The 23,669-nt window shown below is 32.8% G+C and overlaps 3 protein-coding genes across 6 annotated transcripts; 2 read left to right on the forward strand and 1 right to left on the reverse strand.

The window, feature by feature from the left end:
- Nucleotides 1-1,943: 1,943 nt before the first annotated feature.
- Nucleotides 1,944-4,383, reverse strand: LOC106616791 (glycerophosphodiester phosphodiesterase 1). Its single transcript, XM_070109831.1, has 6 exons — nucleotides 3,890-4,383; nucleotides 3,496-3,817; nucleotides 3,169-3,341; nucleotides 2,902-3,103; nucleotides 2,645-2,820; nucleotides 1,944-2,582 (listed from the first exon to the last, which is right to left on the reverse strand). The coding sequence occupies exons 2-6, from the start codon at nucleotides 3,811-3,813 to the stop codon at nucleotides 2,429-2,431; spliced, it is 1,023 nt and encodes a 340-aa protein (XP_069965932.1). The 5' UTR covers nucleotides 3,814-3,817; nucleotides 3,890-4,383; the 3' UTR covers nucleotides 1,944-2,428.
- A 459-nt stretch (nucleotides 4,384-4,842) lies between these two features.
- On the forward strand, nucleotides 4,843-8,205 carry Rheb (Ras homolog enriched in brain). The gene is made up of 5 exons (XM_014233669.3): nucleotides 4,843-5,068; nucleotides 5,340-5,411; nucleotides 6,817-7,024; nucleotides 7,100-7,229; nucleotides 7,287-8,205. Exons 1-5 carry the CDS (start codon nucleotides 5,020-5,022, stop codon nucleotides 7,374-7,376), a joined length of 549 nt encoding a protein of 182 aa, XP_014089144.1. The 5' UTR covers nucleotides 4,843-5,019; the 3' UTR covers nucleotides 7,377-8,205.
- A 1,932-nt stretch (nucleotides 8,206-10,137) lies between these two features.
- l(3)05822 (lethal (3) 05822) lies at nucleotides 10,138-23,089 on the forward strand. Of its 4 annotated transcripts, XM_014233696.3 has the most exons (5): nucleotides 16,468-16,941; nucleotides 17,022-17,156; nucleotides 19,678-21,179; nucleotides 21,245-21,448; nucleotides 21,694-23,089. In XM_014233696.3, the coding sequence occupies exons 3-5, from the start codon at nucleotides 19,722-19,724 to the stop codon at nucleotides 21,820-21,822; spliced, it is 1,791 nt and encodes a 596-aa protein (XP_014089171.3). In that variant the 5' UTR covers nucleotides 16,468-16,941; nucleotides 17,022-17,156; nucleotides 19,678-19,721; the 3' UTR covers nucleotides 21,823-23,089. The 4 variants fall into 4 exon arrangements, with proteins under 4 accessions (XP_014089169.3, XP_014089170.3, XP_014089171.3 ...); XM_014233694.3 differs by lacking the exons at nucleotides 16,468-16,941; nucleotides 17,022-17,156 and adding an exon at nucleotides 10,138-10,811; XM_014233695.3 differs by lacking the exons at nucleotides 16,468-16,941; nucleotides 17,022-17,156 and adding an exon at nucleotides 10,138-10,323.
- The last annotated feature ends 580 nt before the right edge of the window (nucleotides 23,090-23,669 follow it).

Genomic DNA, 23,669 nt, shown 5'->3' on the forward strand with positions numbered 1-23,669 from the left:
ATACCCTGAACATGGTATATTAACCCTTTGCACTCGAGCGGCGACGATACAGCGCCCAGCCAATTTGAAGTGTCAACTCAAGCGACGCCGATACAGCGCTCGACCCAATTTAAGTATGAACCCGAGCAGCCTTGCTGCAGCGCCGCAGTGCACTATGGTCTTTTGTAACTCGATCTCTTTATTTACGATTGGTTATTACGATTTGGCTATTGTTTTTCTAGATATCACACCAAAACTAACTACAGAGTGTAATACTTATCAAAGTTTATTGTTTTCGGCATCTAAACGCATAAACTAATGAAATTTTATTACTTGTAAACGCTAGTTTGTTTATAAATTTTTTTTTTTTTTTTAAAGTACCTGTAAAATGTTGACCTAATTCGGCCGAAATCGTCTCGAGTTGCAAGCGAAAAAGGTCTCAAGTGCAAAGGGTTAAGTTTGCCACGAATTTTGTAACACTCAGAAGGAAACATCGGAGACCCTATAAAATATAGTATACATAAATGATCAGCATGATGAGCGGAGTCAGTCTATCTGTATATACGCGTACTAGTTTCTCAGTTTTTGACATATCGATCTGAAGCTTTTACACGCGTCCTTTTTACCCTTGTATTGAAAACTTTTCTTTCCGAAGCAATTGTTCAAATTGAATTACTATAGCATATATCTGTCATACAAACTGCTCGATAAAAATTAAGTCCTTGTATGGAAAACTTTTTTATTTGTGAAGGATATTAGAGCTTCGGTGCAAGCGAATTTAACGTTTTTTCTTGATTTTATCTCATATTAAAATCAGCGCAGTATTCAGCTTATAAACTGTGTTATGTGAACACAGAAGAGGTCTGATTGTAGAAGACGAAGGTGCAAAAATTCTTACCAGCAGCCATATTAAATTTTCTTTATACACAGCAAAAAGGTCTCATTCGCTGGAGTAATGAAGAAGAGCGTTTACGATATATGAAACCTGTGCGGTGAATAGTAAATTGTTATTGTTCCATAGTAGTTTTAGCTAGGAAGTACTGAAACATTGCCCAATATATTTTCAAGAATTATTTTTGTTTTGTACAACTACAAAATCTCCTGAAGTTAAAGGGCTTAATACCGTATATGGTGAATCGCATCAGTAACTCCCGTTACACATTAATCAAACAAATTCAATAACAAATTTTTTTTCGACACTGGTAAATAAAATTGTGTTATCTTTATTATTTAATAGCTTCTTTTACATATAAGGACATACATACAAATAATTAATTACATACTATCATACGTTTGAGCTTACATACAAATTTTTGGTATAACTAGACTGACATATATGAAAAGTACAATATGTATGTAAATTATTTAATTGCGGCAAAATATTATTGAAGCTTCTGTTGATTTTGTGCACTCGCAAAAGTTTTTTTTTCAAAAAAGTCGCAAATAAAACATGCATAAATCATTGAATAATAATATTAAATTAAAAAATATATATATAGTTAACTAAAATAAATTATATAACAAATATAATAATAATAAACAATAAAATAAATAATACAATTTACAATAAAAAAATGTATACATAAATGCATATGCATGAGCATGAATATAGTAATAAGATAATTACAAAACTGTGTACACATAAACAGTGGATGCAAATTGTTTGAAGAACTAAACAAAATTAATTATTAGTTTTTGTAATAAATAAACTTATATAATAAAATTGCATCCTTCAAGTGTGAGTATATCACCGCTGTTGTACGAATTTAGTATTATCAAAATGTCACAGAAAATAATCATTATGCTTAGAATTACAATCGGTTACAAAGATATTATATGTTAGCAGACTAAAATTTTTCAATAAAAAAAATAGAAACTAAATAATTTAATTTACAACTTTTTTAAAGTTTCGTTTTCAATTAAAAACAAAATAAATGTATATAAAAAAAATACCGCAAATGCACTTTTAGAGTTTGGAACATATCTACATTTATTAGATTTTATTTTTGATTATGCTATTTAATCGCACTCATTATATTTATTTTGTTTTTATCTAATTTTTTCGTTCTATTTTGTTCGTTCTATTCAAAAATTATTTTGTACGCAATACTTTACAGCTTCTTATGTGATGGCTTTATGTAGAAATGACAGCGTCGAGTGAAAATATGGGATCTGCGGCTTAAAAATATTTACCTCTGATAAAATTAAAGAAGCAATAAGTATGAATGGTTTCGTATTAAAGCATAAGCGCATATGTAAATGCCATGTCAATTTGTGTGTCGTATTTGTGATGGCAGCAAAATATTTGTAAAAACACATGTTTTTACATCGGTGCAATATAAAATTGTAGGGACGGTGTGGACACTACTTTTCAAGCAGATATGGAGAAAACATTATGGTAATAATAGTTCCTTGTACACATGGAAAACCGGAAAGCCAACCATTTGAATTAAGCTTTCATTAGGAGATGAGGTTCAGAGCGTAAAGAATCGGTTAGATATTGGGTTTTCATTGTCTTCTGAAAATAGCGTTTTTCGTTGGGCGAATTTACATTATATACTAGTGGACGAACACCTACGTTGCGCCATAATTCAGCAATGTGACTGTAAATAAATGAATATATGATTGTAAAAAATATAATATTAAATTTATTACAATAACGTACAGATTAAATTCTTCCTTGCTAACAAAAACAACACTAATTCCGATTACAGGCGCAATGATATTGCGAAAAAATGCGCCATAGATCGATGTGATGAGTGTTGACGCCTTTAAAAGTGCCAATGAAAGCGATTTCTCCGTCCAGAGCCCGCATATCAATTCCGGATGTGATTTACGTAACTGAAATTTGTTAGATTTGCAATTAAAGCACAGATTAAATGCTATAATAAAAACGTAATAACAGTGCAATCATTGCTTTACCTGGTAAATGGCATATGGTGAACGACTGATGAGTATTGTGCGTGATGTGAATTGTGCGTTAAATTTTATTGTAGCTCTTAATTGTTCTAACATGCGTACACTGTTGTCCAAAATATGTAAAAATACAGTTATGCGCTGTTCTTCGTCCAAAATTTGCAATAACTCTTTAAGCGTAAGTATTTGTTCAGCTTCAAATTGTGATCTACAACGAAAAAATACACCATTATATATAGGTATGTGTGTAAAATTAGCTACTTGCTTGCTTACCCTAAAGGATGTAGCTCTGTTATATTCAATTTACGTAATTCATCCAATGTGTATCGTGCAATACCACCCATCAAACCGGCTCGTTCTAGAGTAGTACGATTTACTATCACTATTTCACCACACGCTGTCAAACCGGCCTCCAGCAGTATATTTCGATAGCCACGTGCCACACACTGGAATACATAGAAAGTTATAAATATGCTATTAATTAATGCATTCGTATGCATTCTTATTCGTATGCACAAAGTATTAGAGGATATAAGCCGGTTATATTGATTTTTCATATTCAGGTTAGGTGATGTACATTTTTTCATTTTAATTATGTACCTTTTTGATTGCTGCTCTGGAGTTTTCGGGCGCATCATAACCCGCACCGCGATTAGCTATAGGCCAATAAGTTAGCTCTTCAGGTGCGCAACCGCCAAGTAATCTAAGCAATCGTTTTTCGTCTGGGCTACGTAACTTCGCGAACTTAGAAGCCACACAAGCGACCATCAGCACTAACGTCATCCAGGGAATACAGGCCGAGGCAAGATTGCAGGCAAACCAAAAAACATTAAAGAGTAGGGAGAGTATGCGCGCCGAACACCATAGCAGTTGGTAGAGCATTTTCAGCAGCGTCCACAATACGTTCAGGATTCTCATTCAGCTGCATACATACATAAGTACAAAGGAGATCAAGTTCACTTTGTAGACTTATTGAATTATTCCACTACCTTACCTGGTACACCAAAAACTTAAGTTTGCCAAATGTATCCTAAAATGTGGCAGAAGTATATTTGCCACTCCCACTCACACTGGTAGATCGTTATTGCTAGCAATTGTAATCACCTCCTTCGAAATTCCTGCTAATTTATTCCACACTATTCCCTTTCGACACGTTGTACTTAAATTGCTATTTCCACCCTCGAATTCAAGAAAACTTGTCAACCTTTAAAATCCGTTCACAGCTCAAAAGTTAGTGTTAATTTCTGTTGCCAGGACATCCCACTATTAGCCGGTTTCTACACAATACACACCCTGGTTGGTCGAAATAAATGACCTTATTCTCTAATCATACAACTTTGTTGTTGTTTGTTAGGCAAATTTTGTAATAAGAACTAAATATCTTAAAGATAGACATATCAAAAGGGTCTAATAGAACGTATGACAGTAGCAAAGCAAATGTACTGATAAATAATATGCAAATACAAACTTCGTTCGCCCAGCCATCAAAAACGTTTAAAATTAAAAAAGAATTAAATAAATAAATAATAGATCTCTGCCTTAACATTAGTATTTGTTTAGCAATTATATCTCGCATCATTTTAAGTTAGTTTCGTTAAACATAGGAACGATGTAATAATATTCAAAGTAAATTTCAAAAATAAAACGGCTGTGTTACTCAATTATTTCTGGTCAAAAATTTACCAAAAATAAATAATTTACCTATATTAACTTTTACATGTTTTTTAAATTTATCAACTGAAATACCTAAATCATATCATAAAGTACAGTATTAAATCAAATTCAATAAGCGAATATAGTGCAAAATAAAGCTACTCAGCTGAGCAAGTGTGGAAAAAAGTAAATCCGTGTGATAAGGGCAACTATATGTGAAATTTGTTGGAAACAGCTGAAAAGGGGAAACATATTAGAAATATAAGAAAAAGCTCCAAAATGAATGGTGATAAATCAGAATACATAGGAAAATATTCCACAATTGCAGTAGTAAATTTTTTTTGGAGAAGTTATCGTGAAGATTTAATTTTTAAGAACGCAATTTGTGTAAAAAAGTTGTAAATTAGTAAAGAGTTGAATATAGAGTGTTTGTCAAATCTGTTTGAAATAAAATAATTGAACAAGCATAAAATGCCACTCAAGGAACGCAATATTGCCATGATGGGCTACAGCTCTGTGGGTAGGATATTAGGGTCGCTCGCTTCCTGAATTTCAGATATCAGAAATAACATAACAATTCAACATACGTACATTAATTTTATTTTATATTGTACTTCTTTATATTATCTTCTGAAATCTGTACAAACAATGCGTATACATCTGTATACATTGTCGCTGATTTAATATGGAACATTTATATATTTGCTTTGTCTTATATTTATAATTTTACGTTCCTTCGTTGGGGCTAATGATCTATGATGTCTTTTGTGTTGTTGCCTGAAACTGTCTAGGCAAATCATCGTTGTGCATACAATTTGTTGAGGGTCAATTTGTGGACTCCTACGATCCGACAATTGAGAACAGTAAGTACATATACATATACAAATGTTCGAGGTTGTGAAACATTATTAAAAGGTTAGAGTTGAAAGAATTTATCTATATGTTATTGGTATAACGGAAAGTATTATATTATTTTGAAGTGTATCTTAGCACATGTTAATTTTACGAGTTGGTTACGCAAAATTTTTAATGAATGACATCGATGTGCGTCAATGTGATTAATGTTATCGCTGTGACTGTTGACCTCGCCTAAATGAAAAAGATATGCACAAAATAAATTGATTTACTTTTTAGTAACTAGTTGTATAAAAAATACAGTTTATATTTTTTCTTTATCATTAGTTTATTTTTTTGTTTAGTGTTCAGTTTTATTTAGTATCTGATAATATATTTTTTATTTGCAAACATTTTGTATGTCACTCGCTCATGGATTATTTCAATAACTCAGACATATACATATATACATAGTATGTATGTATATGACCAATGGGGAAGTTGTTCGACGAGTGATCCGCTGTATACACAAGTTTGTTAAAAAACCTTGAAGAAAATTACGTTGTTATATTTGATTATTCTACAATTCATACTCTCTTTCTTACTTATATTTTAATGTTATACCTTAATTCCTAGTTCTTTACTCTAACTTTATGTTATTTATACGTATTAAACGTGTAAATATTTGATGTTATAACAAAATTTATAAATAATGAGTTACATATTCATATATATAACTTAGTAGACGTGTTATAAATGATTCAGCTGTTAGACATACATATGTACATATATGTGTGTATAGGCATGAGCGTGGCAAGAAATTTTGTTTGAAGTTTTCAGTCAATTACATACATATGTTTGTATATAAGAGAATTCACAAAGTTTCTAAGTATAATATTTTCACAAATAAAAACAAGAAAATATGTTCACTTCTCTTAAACCGAAGCTATAACACCCTTTACAAAAGATAGCATACAAAAATTTAATTTTGATCGGTCAGTGTTTATGATATATGCTATACTGGTCCGATCTGAACATTTTTTAGGAACTCTATCGTAACCTTAAATGTTTCATACCAAATCTCGTGAAGATATGTTGTCAAATAAAAAAGTGTCTATCAATTTGTATTATAGCTCCAATAGCTATAGTTTTCAGATCTGACCCATGGGTGTAACAAACTCCGTGGCAAACTTAATATACCCTGTTCAGAAAATAAAAACTTCAACCCCCATAAAAGTATCAACTTAAAACCGAAAACTAAAATATGTGGAAGTAGATCGCTATGAATTATATAGATTAACAGCCACCACATATATTACAAAATTTAGTTGCTTTATTTTATACCGATATCTTGATAACCTATTGAAAATATACATTTATATCCGCCCAATTAATTTACCAAACAGTGTATCTAATTACTTTTGCTCACCTTAGCCTTTACGAAAATAGCTCGTGTAAATTCGCAGGACTACGATGTGAAAGTAGTTGATACAGCTGGACAGGATGAGTACAGCATATTTCCTGTGCAATATAGCATGGACTTCCACGGATATGTTCTTGTCTATTCGATAACCAGTCAAAAGTCTTTTGAAGTCATTAAAATCATTTACGAAAAGTTATTGGATGTAATGGGAAAGAAATAGTAAGTATAACATTAATCTATTATCTATTTGTTTTATTCAATTTCTGTATATACAATATATGTATAATTTTATAGTGTACCTGTTGTGTTAGTTGGAAATAAAACCGATTTACACCAAGAGCGCATGGTATCTACTGAAGAAGGGCGTAAATTAGCGGAATCATGGCGCGCTATATTTTTGGAAACCTCAGCTAAGCAAAACGAGGTAAATACTATACAAATTATATAATATAAATTGTTTTAAAACGGTTTCAATTTTTAGTCTGTTGCTGATATTTTTCATCGGCTTCTCATATCCATTGAGAGTGAAAATGGTAATCCACAAGAGAAGAGCAATTGCATTATTTCGTGAGAACCCTATTTAAACCTAAATAACTGGTCACAACAACAGCAACGCCCTATTCCAATTCCCACTGCAGCATTAATCCACATCATAGCAGCAGCAGCATTAACTGTTACACCTAAAATATTAAATAAGATCATATCACAGTGGATCAGTGCGAACGAACTACGTAAGGAAGCGCTCCTTGGAAAGCTGCAGGGCATTGTAGGCGTGGTCGTAATCGTGGTCGCGTGTATGTGTGAACTATATGAATGTGTAGAAAAGAATGTTTGTGCGAGTTTTTCATATAACCCCCAGGGTAGTTGCCAAATTTTGTTCTTGGCACTATCGAAACAAAACATGATTCATAAGTAAATAGGTAAATACGCGAATTTCACTGCATCGATTAGCGTTGTAGTTTAAAAGTATAATGCAATAAAAGTTATCACATTTAAAAAAATACACATTATTCCTTAATAATGTTAACTTGGTTGAATGCTGCACATTAAATTCTGCATCGCTTGAATTTACAGGAGACTAACTTCATTGCCTTTTACTCTAAATTTAATAAATTTTACTGTTTTATAAATATTTCTTAGGCAATATTTACAGTTTAAGATATTATTTTTTATATTAAAATGTAGTTACATTTTGGTCTCTTGTATAATTTTTGTAATGTATATATTTGATGTTAACACAAATTACTATTACTCAAAACTTACAGTAATTTGACTGCACTAAGGAATAAAAGTATAGAAGCTTAGGAATTAAAGAACGCTAAAAGAACAGAAATTAAAATGTAATATAATAATCTTTGTTTCAACTTCTTCAACAATAAATTATTAAATGTGGTCATTGATATATATTATTTCTATTAAAATGATACATTTTTATATTTAAGTTGAGTAGAGTTAATTATTTATTGTCAGAGTTTCCTCAATTTATCTTTGAAACACTTTAAATAATATTTATAATTCTTTTTTAAATTAATAATCTCAAACTTGCTTGGAGAAAATAATTTTGTATGTGAAAATAAACTTCCTCTCAGAAATTCGAATTAACAAAATATATTTGAATTAATTATAGATTAAAAAAATTCGTGTAAACAATTTATGCAGCAATACATTCTATTTTTATAGATTAATCTTTATATTTTACGATTTCAAAAAAGGGAAAATGATATTTAATTTTATATCTATGCTCTATTTCATTACTGATCTAAGGAGGTATGTTCTATCCAATGAAATAGGAAATAAAATGAATTATAACTTAAATTTTTTTTAAATTCTTAGTAAAATTGTGGACGTTTGAAAGATTTCGTCAATAATATTGGTCAAGTAAAAAGTTCGTTCGGTTTTTTTATATTGATTTTTCAAAAGATGATAACTTTATGTACATTTGTCCGATTTAAGTCAAATATGAGCCGTTTTGTTCGTAAACTTTTTGCCAACTTCATTATACACCTCTCGTAGAAGGCTGCGTCCTTATTGGCAAAAAACTCGGAGAGTTAATTTTCACAGGCCTCTTTTAAGGTCAACTTCTCACCATTAAGCGCGTTCGCCATGGACAGGAAAAGATGGTAATCACTTGGTGCCAGGTTCGGACTATAAGGTGGGTGCATTAGGACCTCCCATCCGAGCTCCCGGAGTTTCTGGCGCGTCACCAAAGACGTGTGTGGCCTGGCGTTGCCCTGATGGAACCCAATTCGTTCTCTGTTGATCAAAGATGGCCTCTTCTGGATGAGTGCTGCCTTCAAGCGGTCCAGTTGTTGGCAGTAGAGGGCTGAATTGAGCGTTTGGCCATAGGCGAGCAGCTCGTAGTAGATGATTAATTGCCAATCCCACCAAACACACAGCAAAACCTTCCTGGCCATCAATCCGGTTGTTGTTGTTGTAGCGGCAGAATTCGGTCTTGGCCACCGGCAGAATCCGGTCTTGGCCACCGCTTCCCCGCGCTTTGACCCCGACCGTTTGCGCTCGATGTTGTCGTAAGTGACCCATTTTTCATCGCCAGTCACAATCCGCTTCAGAAACGGGACGATTTTGTTGCGATTCGAGCTTCTTTTTGAATCCAAGGTCATGCAAACGGTTCCAAACGGTTTTCTGGCTTATCTTTAGTTCCTCAGCAATTAAATAACTGCTCACGTGACGGTCTGTTTCCACTATTTCCATGATTTTATCGCAAATTTCGACGACAGGCCTCCCAACGCGTGGTGCATAATTGACATCGAAATTACCGGAACGGAACCTAGCAAAAGACTTTTGTGCTACACGTTCGTTTACAGTATCGGGCCCATAAACTAAATTAATTTGTTCAGCCGCTTTGGCTGCTTTTTCGCCTTGATCGAAGAAAAATTTTAAAATATAGCGAATTTTCTTTTTACTGGTGTCCATCTTTGACGTACTGAGTCAAACAATCGAAAAACTGTCAAAGATAAACTTTTAGCGAGAATAAACACGTTTTCAGCGCCGTATAGTATGGTATGATGCGACACGTAACACTATGGACAATAACGCCATCTCTTAGATAAAAACCGAACGAACTTTTTACCAGATCTAATATTATTAAGTGGAATATACTATGGCCTTGGCAACTCTAATAAATGACTCACAACAAATTTTTGTTCGTACCATCTTATTTTTTAACTGCCGTTTTGGGTAAAAGAAAGATGAAAATATATATATATTTCTTTCTTTTCAACACATATAAAATTGGAAGAACGCTTTATATTTGTCTTGGTTGCTCGACAAACACGGCAATTGTGAAACGGTAATTAAAAAAAATGTCCCATAATAATCGCAATTTTGAAACGAGACAACAACCAAAGTGCTGTTGTTGCGGATGTGTGGAACATTTTTTATGAAGATAATAAAGAATATTTTCTATAAACTGCAAAATTATAATAATGAAATAGGATTGGAAAGCAGATTATAATAAAAACTTACGAGTTGTGAATAGTGTCCTCTATAAAGTTAAGGTCAGAAATTGTTTTGTGCTATGTTTTTCTGGAAACCATAACATTTGTGAATTTAAAAGTGTGGTTGTGCATTTTGAGTTGAATTATTTTTGTAGCAAGGAATATACATTAACTAAAGATACAATACAAAAGTTACGGATAAACCGAAATTTACAATTCTTTATTTTAACAAAGCTTATCTTTACGTCGTTATTTTCGTGTATATTCTACCCCGATATAAATACATTCACGGAAACCACCGCATACAAACGTCAGCGTTCTTCTATTAAAATTTTGTGTGGTTGCTAGCAAAACCTTGCAGCTGTTCGTCATCAGAGCGGGCAGTGAAAAAGAGGTTCTTCTATTGTGTTGTTGCTTTACAGTTTCGTATAAGTCGTATATTTTTAAGCCTTGGGTGCGCAATAAGAAAATAAGTTAAAGGAGTATACAACTGTTACGTTATCCTCTGGATCTTTGTTGGCATCCATCAATAGCAAAGCGTTTAACAGGTATGCATCAGTTTTTAGCTTAGCGGCTCACCATTCTGTATTCGTTGTTAAAACAGAACATTTTTTAATTGCGAAAATATAATACATAATAAAAATTATACAAGGAAAACCGATATTTTTTTATGGTAGCCGTTCTATTTTGTTTTATATACACTGAACATGCTATATTAAGTTTGCCACAAAATTTGTAACACTTAGAAGAAAACGTCGGAGATGTCACGAGCTGAGTATATTTAGTCTGCCCGTCTGTCGTATATACCCAAACAAGTCCCAAAGTTTGAAATATCGAAATTCAAGTCCTTGTATGAAACATTTTTGTGGGGATAAAATGGATACAAAAGTAAAAAATATAAGTGCATAATTCATTTGAAATTGAAAAAGTGCGTAGTTGAAATTTTCAACTTTAAACGTAAATATCTCGAAAGTTTCCCGCGGCTATATATATTCTTGATCTGGACGATCTCCTCTATCCGGCCATACCCATTCTTTCCCCGAAAGCCTGGGACGGTATACTAAAGACGACCCATTTTTTTATTTGACGAGTTATCTTTCCGAAATTTAGCTTAGACAATTATTGTTGTTGTTGTAGCGGCAGAATTCTACTGAGCTGACGGTCTTGGCCGGATAAAAATTCGGGTCCGTTCCGGTTACTTAGAACCGACTGTCGTTGTCTAAGGTATAGGTACAATCGCCGAACAAATTGTTCAATTCGGTCCACTATAAGATGTAGCTGTCATACAAACTGGACAATCAAAATCAATACCTAGTATGGAAAACGTTTTTATTTATACGGGTATTCTAGCTTAGGGTCATCCGAAGTAAACGGTTTTTGTTGTTGTAATTATTTTTTTTTTGGGAGATGAGGTGGCTCTTGTTTTGAAACGAGGTATTTTTTCAATAACTTAAGATTATAGAAAGATGTTTTGTGATGTAAATTTAAATACTTACGTTTATGTGTATGGAAAGTGCAAAGCATAGGTTTCGTGGGGAACAATTGCACACGTTTGGAAACCTGTTTTCAATTTGTTTTTAATTTGTCGCGTTTATTCGTTATTAGTATTTGATTCAATTTTCTCATCATAGATTTGTGGTCTTTATATGTATGTATGTATATATACTTGTACATATGTATGTAGATTATGAACATTTACATTCGTTTTATCTCGGTTAGTCTAATGTTTATCTGCTCTTTTCATGATTTCATTCAAATAAAGTCTATATCGAACTATAATAAATTAAAAAAAAAAAATTTTTGTATACTCTTACATTTGTGCCAATAAAAGTAAAAAGTGTAAATGTATGTATATAAACATGTAGATTTATCAATAAAATAGGTAAATTTGCCCAAATGAAAACAATAAAAATCAGAAATTCAAAGTAGTGTGTAAGTTTATCAACTTATGTCGATATACTTATCTCTGGAGTGTTCGTCAATTTTGCCAAGTGTGTCGCTGTTCTTCACGATGTGTTGAACTTTTATCTTTTACTTACATTCATTCGCATATACAAACATACATACATACTGCTGTCTTGAAAAAACATGTGCAAATATTAGGTAAATAAAAAATTTGTTGTACAAGTAGTTTATAATTTAAAATACACTCAAAAAGTTTTTAACTGTATTTACTCTTTAAACACTTCTTTCAAGATAGATACATATAGTTAGTTTTATATGTGTCGAAGTTTACTTACATATGTATACTACCTTCAAGCAGAAAGTATTTTATAAAATCGTATTTATTGTCTTATGTAGGACGCATTCTTTGAATGCATGTAATTAAAAGTTAATTACCTCTAAATTACAGATCCGCTGGTTTTCGTCTATATAATATTATCCGTAAAAAAGTTGAATTAAATTTGAATTGTACTTAATTATGAAAACCTTCAATGTTTTCTCATCCCCAAACGGGAACTGCTATTTTTTTAACATTGCTGTAGATATGACCATATGTATGTGTATAATTTTTTGTTTTTAACGATTTGCTGATAATTATTCACAAACATGCGAAATACCTTATTTGTTTCTGGACCTAGCATTTATCATCATTTTATTTAAAAAAAATATAGTTAATCTGCACAAGTCGAGATTTGTGATAATTTGCATGAATAGTAATACATGTTTCACATTATTTAAGTTTATTTTAATGCATTGCCATTTATATATTATATTATTTATTTGTAATTTCACTAAGTAATTAATCACATTATTTGTTCTTCTAAACACAAAAGCTTAATAAAATAACTGTTTAATAAAACATTTTATAAGATTTTGAAACGTAATAGAGAGAAAGTTTTGGTTTCTATACAAAATTTGTTTTTGGTAGTAGTATAGTGGAAATTAAAATCGCCGGTCAAACAAATATCTGTGACAAAAACACCGTTTATTCATACATTTTATAGACTTATGACCAAAAAGATTAACTATTTCACAAAAGTTAATTCTTTCAAATGAAGAATAATACGTACTCGTACATACAGAGAAGCTTAAGTTAAGTCATTGTATGTTTATGTATATATTATTTTATTTTGCTTTTATTATATGCATTTACTATAAATAAATCTGTACATTTGTATGCTTGAATACCCATAATATTCAAATGATGTTCGCTCTCTACTTGCTTTCTCGCTGGTTTGGTTTACGCCGATGCGGCCATAGGTGAATTTAATTAATACAATTGCATTTGTTCATTTGCCTTGACTGTTCACTGTGATTTTTAAATATGGTTGCTTTCACTTCGTACCACTCGCCCTCGCAATTTAAGGTATTCCATTTTATTTTTACAATTCACATGTTACTTGTACCATTGGTCGCAACAACACTGTTTGAGCATATATTAGTTCATATTAACAAGAACGGTTTTATTTATTCTCCGATGCACAATACATTTTTTTTGTTAAAAATAGGCTCAAGAATCTATCTTAAACCAATTAAATGGCGGCAATTAAACGACCATATTGTTGGAATGAAAAATTCCATTGTGGTCATATAAGTCCTAACGATCACTAATAAAATCATTGCAATGCAGATAGTATTTATTACTCGAGTGACGGCCAGTGCTAGTCAAAATGTATTGTAATTTCTCATATCTGCTTGTTTTAATTGGAAAATACAAATATCGGAATAAAACTTTCTTAATTTGTTGCTTGTTATCTTTCGTAAACATTTCGGGTGAGAACGGCCACCTCTTAAGTTATAGAAATGTGTCATTGTGCGGAACACTATTTACAATATTAATTTGACCGCATACACGATATGTAAATAGTGGATATACATACATACGAATATACGTATACATATGCCGGTATTTCTTCAGGTGCTTTCTTGTAATTTTTTTCTCCCACAATTTTTGTATATACTATGTGGTTTTGGTAAATATGTGTATATATGTATATGATTTATTGGCCAGTTTACTATTATCATCGCTCTATTTACGCAAAGTTTTTTTTTCTAACTTACATGGACATTTGCTCACATAGAAATGTTTGAGTTTTCAATTTACAATTGTTTTTATTTTTTATTTATTTATCTATTGCATGCATTGCACATTTATACGACCTTGAGGTGCTTCAACCATACAAACTATTGACTTGATTTACTGTGAATTGCCGTGTGCCTGCATATGTATATTTATAAACTTACATATGTAAATATATACATATTTAGTAGCATATACGAGTACAATCAATCGTAAAGCCGTACACAAAAACTATATTTTGTTGTACTACTTTTTTTATATATGTAATTAAGAGTTATTTGTATTGTACTTATAATTGGCAAACTAAATATTTCACATAATACTAACGTATGTAAATAAGTAATGCAAATTTTATAGCGAAATACATGCATATGTACCGTAAAAAATATAAGAGTAAATTTTAATTTAAAATATATTTATTTTACTTTGCGAAAATCAGTCATGAAAAATACTTTTGTTTCGCGAGTTGAAAATGTATTCACTCAATAAACAAAATATACAAGCTATCACTATTTCAAATATATACGTTTTAGTATGACACAGATTTTTTTCGGAGCTTCGTGTTGACTTGTATTGCTAATTTTGTTATTTCTATTTTCAAACGTGTTTAATTGTCTCAGTGCAATTTACTTAACTAAAAGTAATTGTGATAGATATATATATATATATATATTAATGATCAGTATGACGAGACGAGTTGATATCCGGGTCACTGTCTGTCTGTGCAAGCGGTAGCTTGAGTAAAAATTGAGATATCTTAGTGAAACTTGCTACATACATAAGTTTCTTGGCACCCAACATAGGTATTGCATATGGGCGTAATCGAACTACTTCCACGCCCACAAAACGCGATTAAACGAATACCCACAAAGAGCCATAACTAAGCACTATATTGAGATACATTACTGGCCCCGCCCCTAAATAGTTTTATGTACATATGTACATGTCTTCAAAATTGCTGAAGCTAAATCAACCGACCTTTTTTTTAGCACTTCTTCATACGCTGTGAAAATGAATCAGATAATAACCACACCCACTCCCCATATAACGGTTACGTTGAAAACCATTAAAAGTGCGATAACTCAATAAATAAATGCGCATAAAGTATTAAATTTGGGCGTGGCACCGCCCACCTTTAGGTGAACTCCTACATCTGCGGAAATACTTTACCGATTTTAACCAAATTCAGTGTGTAAGGCTACCCAATCATTCCTATTAGACACAGTGTACACAAATGAATAATGAAATTTAGGAAGAGTCTTTCTAATAATATTATATCTTCTTGCTTGTGATTGTAAATAATGAATGCAATACTTCCTATTTTTAAATTAAATATATACGAAAATCCCATATACCACTTAACCTTGCGAGAGTATAAAATGTGCGGTTACACCCGAACTTAGCCCTTCCCTACTTGTTTTCTAACAAAGTTCGTTATAATTATCACACGACTCCCTCTATTTTCTAATTATCTTTGACACTTTTGAAAGAAAGGTTTTGCCAATTTCTACTTTTACCCACACTATAAATTATTTCGTATTTTTTGTGTTTCTATTAAATTCCTGGAAATGGGTGTTATTTTTTTAATAATATTTTGGGTTTAAACAAAAGTCCGCTTTTGTCATTTTAATAATACATCAACACATCGTACATTCGTATGCTGGCAATTATTTAGTCGCAACAATAGGTAGACGGAGGAATGAATGTCAAAGCCACCGTCCCCCTCTAAACACCGCCCCCAGTTCTACTTACATACATATGTACAAAAACATACCAATAACATACATGCATATGTACATATGTTCAAACATTTCATTTATTCTTATTTTCCACGTTGCGAATTTGTGTGTGCTTTTTTTTTTTAAAAATGCAAATAACCCGCGATACCCGTGCCCGGCACGACGAAACACGAGTCAGTAAAGTGGCAGATCAGTCAACAAACAGTCGGTCGGCCAATTACATGCCTGTATGTAGTTAGCGGCAGTTGACGATAATGCAATGGCCTCAAAAACCGGAATGCGTTATCAAAAAATAGGCAGCAATCAAAGAAAATATATATAGATATATATATATACAAAGTATACAAAAACAAAGAAAATGAAAATCGATAAATGTTGCGTAAAAATATGAGTTATGAGAAAAAAGTAAGGAGTAGTCTCTATATTTTTTTATTCGTTATATTATTTGATGTCGACTCTAAACAGTTTATATAATACACTAACGAAGTAAGATGAGAAATATTTCTGACCACATTAAACATTATATGTGTGCGTGGATTTAAACCTCGATGTGCGATGTAGGTACTTCTAGGGTGACGATAACAATATAATTTTTAGAAAACAACGCACAAAGTTGCAAAGTAATAATTTAAACAATATGCGTGATGTCATGCTTAAAACAAGAAAAAAACATTAACTTCGGTTGCACCCTTTACAAATACAAAGGTTCCTTACAAGAACTTGATTCCGATTTAATTTCGTGAATATGCCTCGTAAAATAAAAAAGTTTTCCATACCAGCATTTGCTTACGTTTGTTCAGTTTGTATGACAGCTATATGCTATAGTGGTCCGATTTCGACAGTTTCGACAAATGGGCAGCTTCTTAGTGAGAAAAAACAGGTGCAAAATTTCAGATCGATATCTTAAAAACTGAGGTACGTATATACAAAAACGGACGGACATGGCTAAATCAACTTAGTTCATCATGCTGATCATCTATATTTATATTTTATAGGATCTATGACGTTTCATTCTAGCAGTTAAAAACTTCGTGGCAAACTTAATATACCATGTTCAGGGTAAATAAAAAAAGAATCCAGATGTCAACAAATGAAAAGTTTTGCCTCAGTTTATATTTCCATTACCGTAGGTAAGTGTATAAGGAACTTTTATAATACTACTTATACCGTCAAAAAGCAGTATTATTTGAAAATTATACCTCTTTTGTGTGAAGGAGTGTGTTGTAGTGATTTTTATATACCAAAAACAACGTTTTTGTTCATGTTTCGGCCATCGACATCCAAACAGCATATTCACTTGCTACTAGACAGATGTGTAAATGATAGAATGAGCATCACGAATTGAGTGTTGGACAGACATCTGTTAACCGATTGATTTGCCCTCAAGAAGTCGCAGTTTATGCGATCAATCAAATCAATATAGAGGCTCTAAAATGATTTCTTTGTCATAATTTAAATTGCACAATAACAGTTTCAATTGTGTCGCCTATCGGTCATTCCCACTAACTCGTAAACAAATATATCTACACAAATTTATTGCATATATAAACTATAATATATATGTACTAGTATATTTATCTATGTATGCGTATATATTAAGTAATTTTATTATTGTGGCGCCAATTATGTCACCAGCGATCACCTTTCGCGTTTGAGTATTTTATTTTATATTATTTGCAAGCCATTGTCTGGCCGCACAATTTGGCGGGGTGTTTTCCTCTAATAAGGGGTGTCATAGCTAAATTTATTAGTATTTCTATCTCGATATGAATGTTGTCTATAAACGTAATAGAAATTGCGTTGTAAAATCACGAATTCAGACCAATTGGTGCGCATTTCCTGAAATTATAAAATCAAGTGTATCTAAGTATATGTGTGTGTTATTATTATTATAATATCATGTAAATATGTTTACAATATTAATTTCTAATTGCATTATTTACGCGTGTAAAAATCTGAACTTCTGATTAATTCACATCTCTAACACTATGTTCACACGAGGACTCTTTTTGTCGCCAAACACGGTTTTTATAGGCGATTGACGACGAACAAAGACGAAGGGAGCGTACCGCTTGTGTTCGGGTGACAAGCTTTGTATTCTTGTGCGTAACCAGTCTTTTCATGGTTGCAATAGCGCGCGGTTTTAAAACAATATTTACTGAATGCGGAAATATATAAATACAATACAAAATAATACAAAAATTTTAGAAAAGAGTGAATAAACAGTATAATTTTTTTGCACTGTACAAGAATTTGAGAATATGATATGAAAGAAAATGCATACAACTGTTCGACTCAAGTTATCGCACTCGTGTCGCTCGTGTGAATGCAATGAACGGCCAAAAAAAAGGGAATTTGCCGATAATAAGCGACAAAAGAGTACTCGTCGGAACACAGTCTAAGCAAGTAGTTAGACAAATACATATTCCGTTCGCTCGACAGTCGGGTCTAAGTAACTGGAACGGACCCGGATTTTTATCCGGCCAAGACCGGTCAACTCGGCACCATTCCTCAAAATTTTACTATAGCAATGTTTTCTGCCACTACAACAACAACAAATACATATTTATCTTTATGCGAACTTAAAAAGTCCCAAAAGTAGTTTATTACAGTAACATTTATATGCAGTAAATTGACTAGACATCTCTGCTAAAATGGGATGTTCTAATAAGCTAATACATAAGTTTTTTTTTTAACATTTTCTGTCATTATTTGCAAATATGTTACGAGTACTCTTACATAATTCATTCTATTCTTGTGTTTTTATACAAATGCCATAGAAGAGTTGTTTGTATAACGTTTTTTATAAAACCAACTCACCAACAATGTGTTTTCAGTCTCAAAATTCTGACATACTCCAGTAGTTGCAAGCCAATTATGGTATGCCATTATATTTGAGGTTTATAGAAAACACCATATCTAAGAAGTTCTTTGTGAAAACTTTTAAACCTTCGCCATCAGAACCGATTTTCCGATGAAAACAAAGATATTTGCATTTTTAATACCAACTTCTCTTTGTTTGACTTGTCATGAAAGTATAAAAAAAGTTTCAGATTTGTACATACCTACATTTGCTGGTAAGCACTGCGTTTGTCATTTGAAGGTCGTTTGCATTCAAAATGAAATTATTAATTTTTACTCCCTTCTCTACTAACACTTCAACAATTCAGTAAATTTTTGCAATGCATAGTTTATTTGTATTAATTTGTAATTACGTTCATTAAGATAAATGTTTTAGGAATTCTAATTCAACTACAGATTTCCTGCTAACCACCGTCGTTTACTGATTGCATGCTTCTGTGTTTTATTTTATTTACGCCGTCATCGTTGTTGGCTTTCTTATCAGCTGAAAGTTAAATGGGCGAATTTTTACGATGCATAAACAGTTCAACGGCAACAATTTCAAAGTGAACACAAATTTCTCAGAGCGCTGCAAAATATTTATTATTTACTTAACATTTTATAAGACTATTACTGAGAATTGGTTTTGGTTTTGATTGCGTCGTCATTGTCAATAATTTCCTAAATTGTATTTTGTTAAAATAACACAAAGTAAGTGCTGTGTCTACACTTACTGAGTTTAGAGTGACTTATTTTATCCACTACATATTTAAAGCCAATATCAATTAACACTTGTTTTTCCCTTTTTAGAATCACTTCCACCTCTTTTTTGAGATATAATAAAACGTATTAGTATGACGATTCCATCGCGTCCAGCGCCTGCACCACCAGTGACGCGCGGTCAAAATGCTGCCGCCGGTGCTAATGCAAGTATCGAGCAACTACGCATACAATTGCAACAACAACAAATACATCAGCAACAGAATCGTGGCGTACAGAAATTGACTATAAGTCTACCACCACCGCCCAAAGGTTCGATTGCAATGCCCACGGTTAATCGCAATAACAGTATCAGTAGCAACAACAACTATAACAGCTTTAACATGAACAGTCATCAGTCGGCGATAACACGTAAGTTTCCACAAGCACGCTACACGCCCACCACAAATTGGGAGGATGATCCTTTCGGCGCCAATGCGGCAGCTTTTGCTAATACGAATGGCAATGGCAAAAAGGTTCCACCACCACGGCCACCACCACCGAAAGTGCAAGTAAATGGTCGTAGAGCGCCTCAGCCACCAGCCACACACTCAACAAAATTGCTGAGCAATATTTTCAGAAGCAAAAAAAGCAGCAGTAGTAGTATTAGCAACAATAATAATAAAGCCAATAAGGTATATGGTGTCAGCAGCGGTGTTTATGCCATTAACAATACATCAGTGTCAACAACAAACAGCAGTAGCAGTAGCACAACTACGTGGGCCACCACAAACAATGCAACAAATAGTTGCAACAACAGCCAAAGTTGGCAGGCTAATTGGAATAGCAGTTATTCGTCCACATCGCTTACGTCTCTGAGTGCTGGAAATGCCGGTGGCGCAAGTGCGCCGAGCACAACCGAAGCACAACTGATCACTTTCGATTCACCACCAAGTTCGCCAACATTCACACAAAAGTCAAATAGTGATTGCCTTAGCGTTGATAGTTTCAGTTCGGATTCGAATTTCAGTTCGGCCAATAATGGTAGTGTCTCCCAACCGGAAAGCGGTTTTGAAGATGATTTTAGCGCACTCAGTCGTCCAGCCACTACTACTAGTCCGCTTGATCCTTGGGAGGCTTTTGATAGTGGTTTCAATACAGCAGTCGACAGTATTTACGGTTGTACGGCAGCAACGAATAGCATTGGTACTGCACCGGTACGCAATCTAAACACCATTAATTCGCGCATCCAATCAAGTAACGACAATCCGCTCTGTAATGGGAAAAGTCTTCTACCGCCGACGCCCACACTTAGTGCACCAACAATTATCAAACCAAAATTATCACAGAAGCCACGTGCACCTAAACCGCCGGTGCTGCAGATATCGCAGTTCACACTTAGTGGTGATGACACATCACAAACGCCACCATCGCCTCCTATGCCGATATGTGCACCACCACCGCCACCGAATGGTGTATCATTGCTGGCCGTCATATCAGGCAAAGCGGATGCATTGCAATTGAACATTGGCGCTATTGCAGAAGAAACGAATCCACATGGCGTAGCGCTATACGACTTTGATGGTGTCGAAGAGGGCGATCTCAGTTTTCGGGTGTGTATGATGTGCAATATCATGTTCAAGCTTTTATTTATGTTGTTTCTTTTATGAATCTGCAGGCGAACGAGAAAATCTGTATCTTGAAGCAGGTGAGCGCTGAATGGTATTGTGGTCGCACGCGTTCAGGCTGTGAAGGTATTTTTCCTATAAACTATATCGATGTTAAAGTTCCGTTAGTGGAGCACAAAACCAAAACCAAGCCGTTACGCGTACGAAGCCTCTATAATTTCCCAGCCGAATATGACGGTGATTTGGCCTTGAAGGTAAGTGTAACAGTTTACTGTTATTGCATGCACTTAAAAATCCGTTTTGGCTTTAGCTTTTAGAAGAGAAGAAATTATATAATGCCCACAGCAAATGTTAGAAAAATATATGTAATTTTCTTTTACATTGTATTGTTTTTGTATTAAGTATATATATATTTATATATTAATATTGTCTACAATATTATTGTTATATAAATAATTTTTATTGAAAGTCACATTTTCTACTTTTCTACTAATTGCAGGAAAATGAAATAGTGACCATACTGTACAAAATTAATGAAGACTGGCTTTTTGGTGAAGTGGATGGTCGACAAGGCCAATTTCCAGCGAATTTCATTGAATATTTACCCGACAACATACCGATGGCATAAGCAAGAAGTTTGAAATGTATTACTATACTATACCAATATTGCATACATACATACATATATACATATATGATGATAACTATGAAATGCTACGCACTTAAATAATTTACATATATATTTGAAATACCTTTGCTGTTTAGCACTTGTCCAGCTAACGAATTGTGTAGTACCCGTAATTTATATATAAAATAATTTACTCGCGGAACTATTAAGTTGTGTCTCGAAAATCTTGAAGATGGAAAAGTTGGCGCGTTGCTACTTGGAATTGAAAATAATATATATTTTTCCAGGATGTGAAAACAACACAATAAATAAATATTCTTTCTTTATATAGGAGTTTACATTTATAAGAGTAAAAGAAACTGAATGTGCGATACGCATGTAGATGTATGTACTTTAAGTGATTTAGTGTTTAACTAACGCACTGTAATGGTACTAGTTCTTAACCATAATAATATTTAAACCAAACATCACACTGATTGTCATATCAAACAAATTTTTTGCAACACAAAAATCGAAAAACCGATATCGATATAAAAGCCTTTTGTACTAGTATTTAAGGGCGTAGTAAATGTAAAGAATTAACGTCCACATCACACGCTTAAGCAATGAAACTATTGAATTTGTTCCACACACACAAACGTAACTATAATTTATACTTATACTTAAATAAATCATATATCAATATACCTAACCTAAATAGTACACATACAACAATAATTTCCTGCACACGATGGTCATATAAATACCTATGTTCTCTTGTGAAGAAAAGTTATCAAAATGTACCCATTTGTTGCAAGAATATCTTTTAATTTGTATTGAATCGTCGCAAAAGTAGATGTGATTGTTGTATATATAAACAAATATTAAGACAAACAAATTATTTAAATTTAAAATTAATAGGCGCTTGTTATACTGTTTCATTTTATTGATAGCTATTTGTTAATGATTTTCTCATAATGTTACGCGCAAGTATAAGTTATATATTAAATATATATGTATGTATTATTTATGTTAAGTAATCTTATTAGCTGTAGTACATGCACGGTACGGTTAAATCTAAAAAATGCAGCACTTATACATTTATACATAAAATATACAACAAAATAAATAGATATACAACAATAACCAATTGCCACGATTTACAAGTATATTTGTATTTATAGCGTTGAGTGCGCTCCAAACCGATTGTGCTTAGTTAGTTTTACGTATACAATATTTAAAAAAAATTAACGAGTCAAATAATATACACATACTATAACAGCAAAAATACAGATTTGTTTTAAGCTTGATCATTTTCTGCAATGTGCACGAAATAACAAACGGTTTGCATTAACGCAGCATAGAGCATTGAACAACATTCCACTAGAAAAGAAACATCCACCCTCTTTCAAACTTACAGACACTTCAATAAAAGAACAGGTCTACAGTTGTTCCATTCTTACAAAGAGCAAATATAAAATTTTGTGTTAAACTGGAGAAAAAAATCGCTGAGGCATACGAATTGATGAAAACGATGATGATTGTATGAGTTGTACTCAAGTTTAAACGCGATTTACACCATTTAAAAATGGTCGTGAGAATTTATATGTTGTGCAAAGGTCAGGTCATCCAGAAGCTGGTAATCGTGCAGAATGGATAAAAAAGTCCGTAAAGTTATTGGTATCGATACAAATTTTGCTACGAGAATGTTGGCTGTGGGATCAAATACGAGTAAAAATATAATTTGGAGAATTTTAATTGACTATTTGGGCAAATGCAAGGTATGTCTATCACCATTTGATTATATTTCCAAAACCGAACAAAAAAATGAAAAGACCATTTTATGATGACATCCCAGATATTCAAGC

The sequence above is a fragment of the Bactrocera oleae genome, chromosome 2, assembly GCF_042242935.1.
Source record: "Bactrocera oleae isolate idBacOlea1 chromosome 2, idBacOlea1, whole genome shotgun sequence".
Lineage (NCBI taxonomy): Eukaryota > Metazoa > Arthropoda > Insecta > Diptera > Tephritidae > Bactrocera > Bactrocera oleae.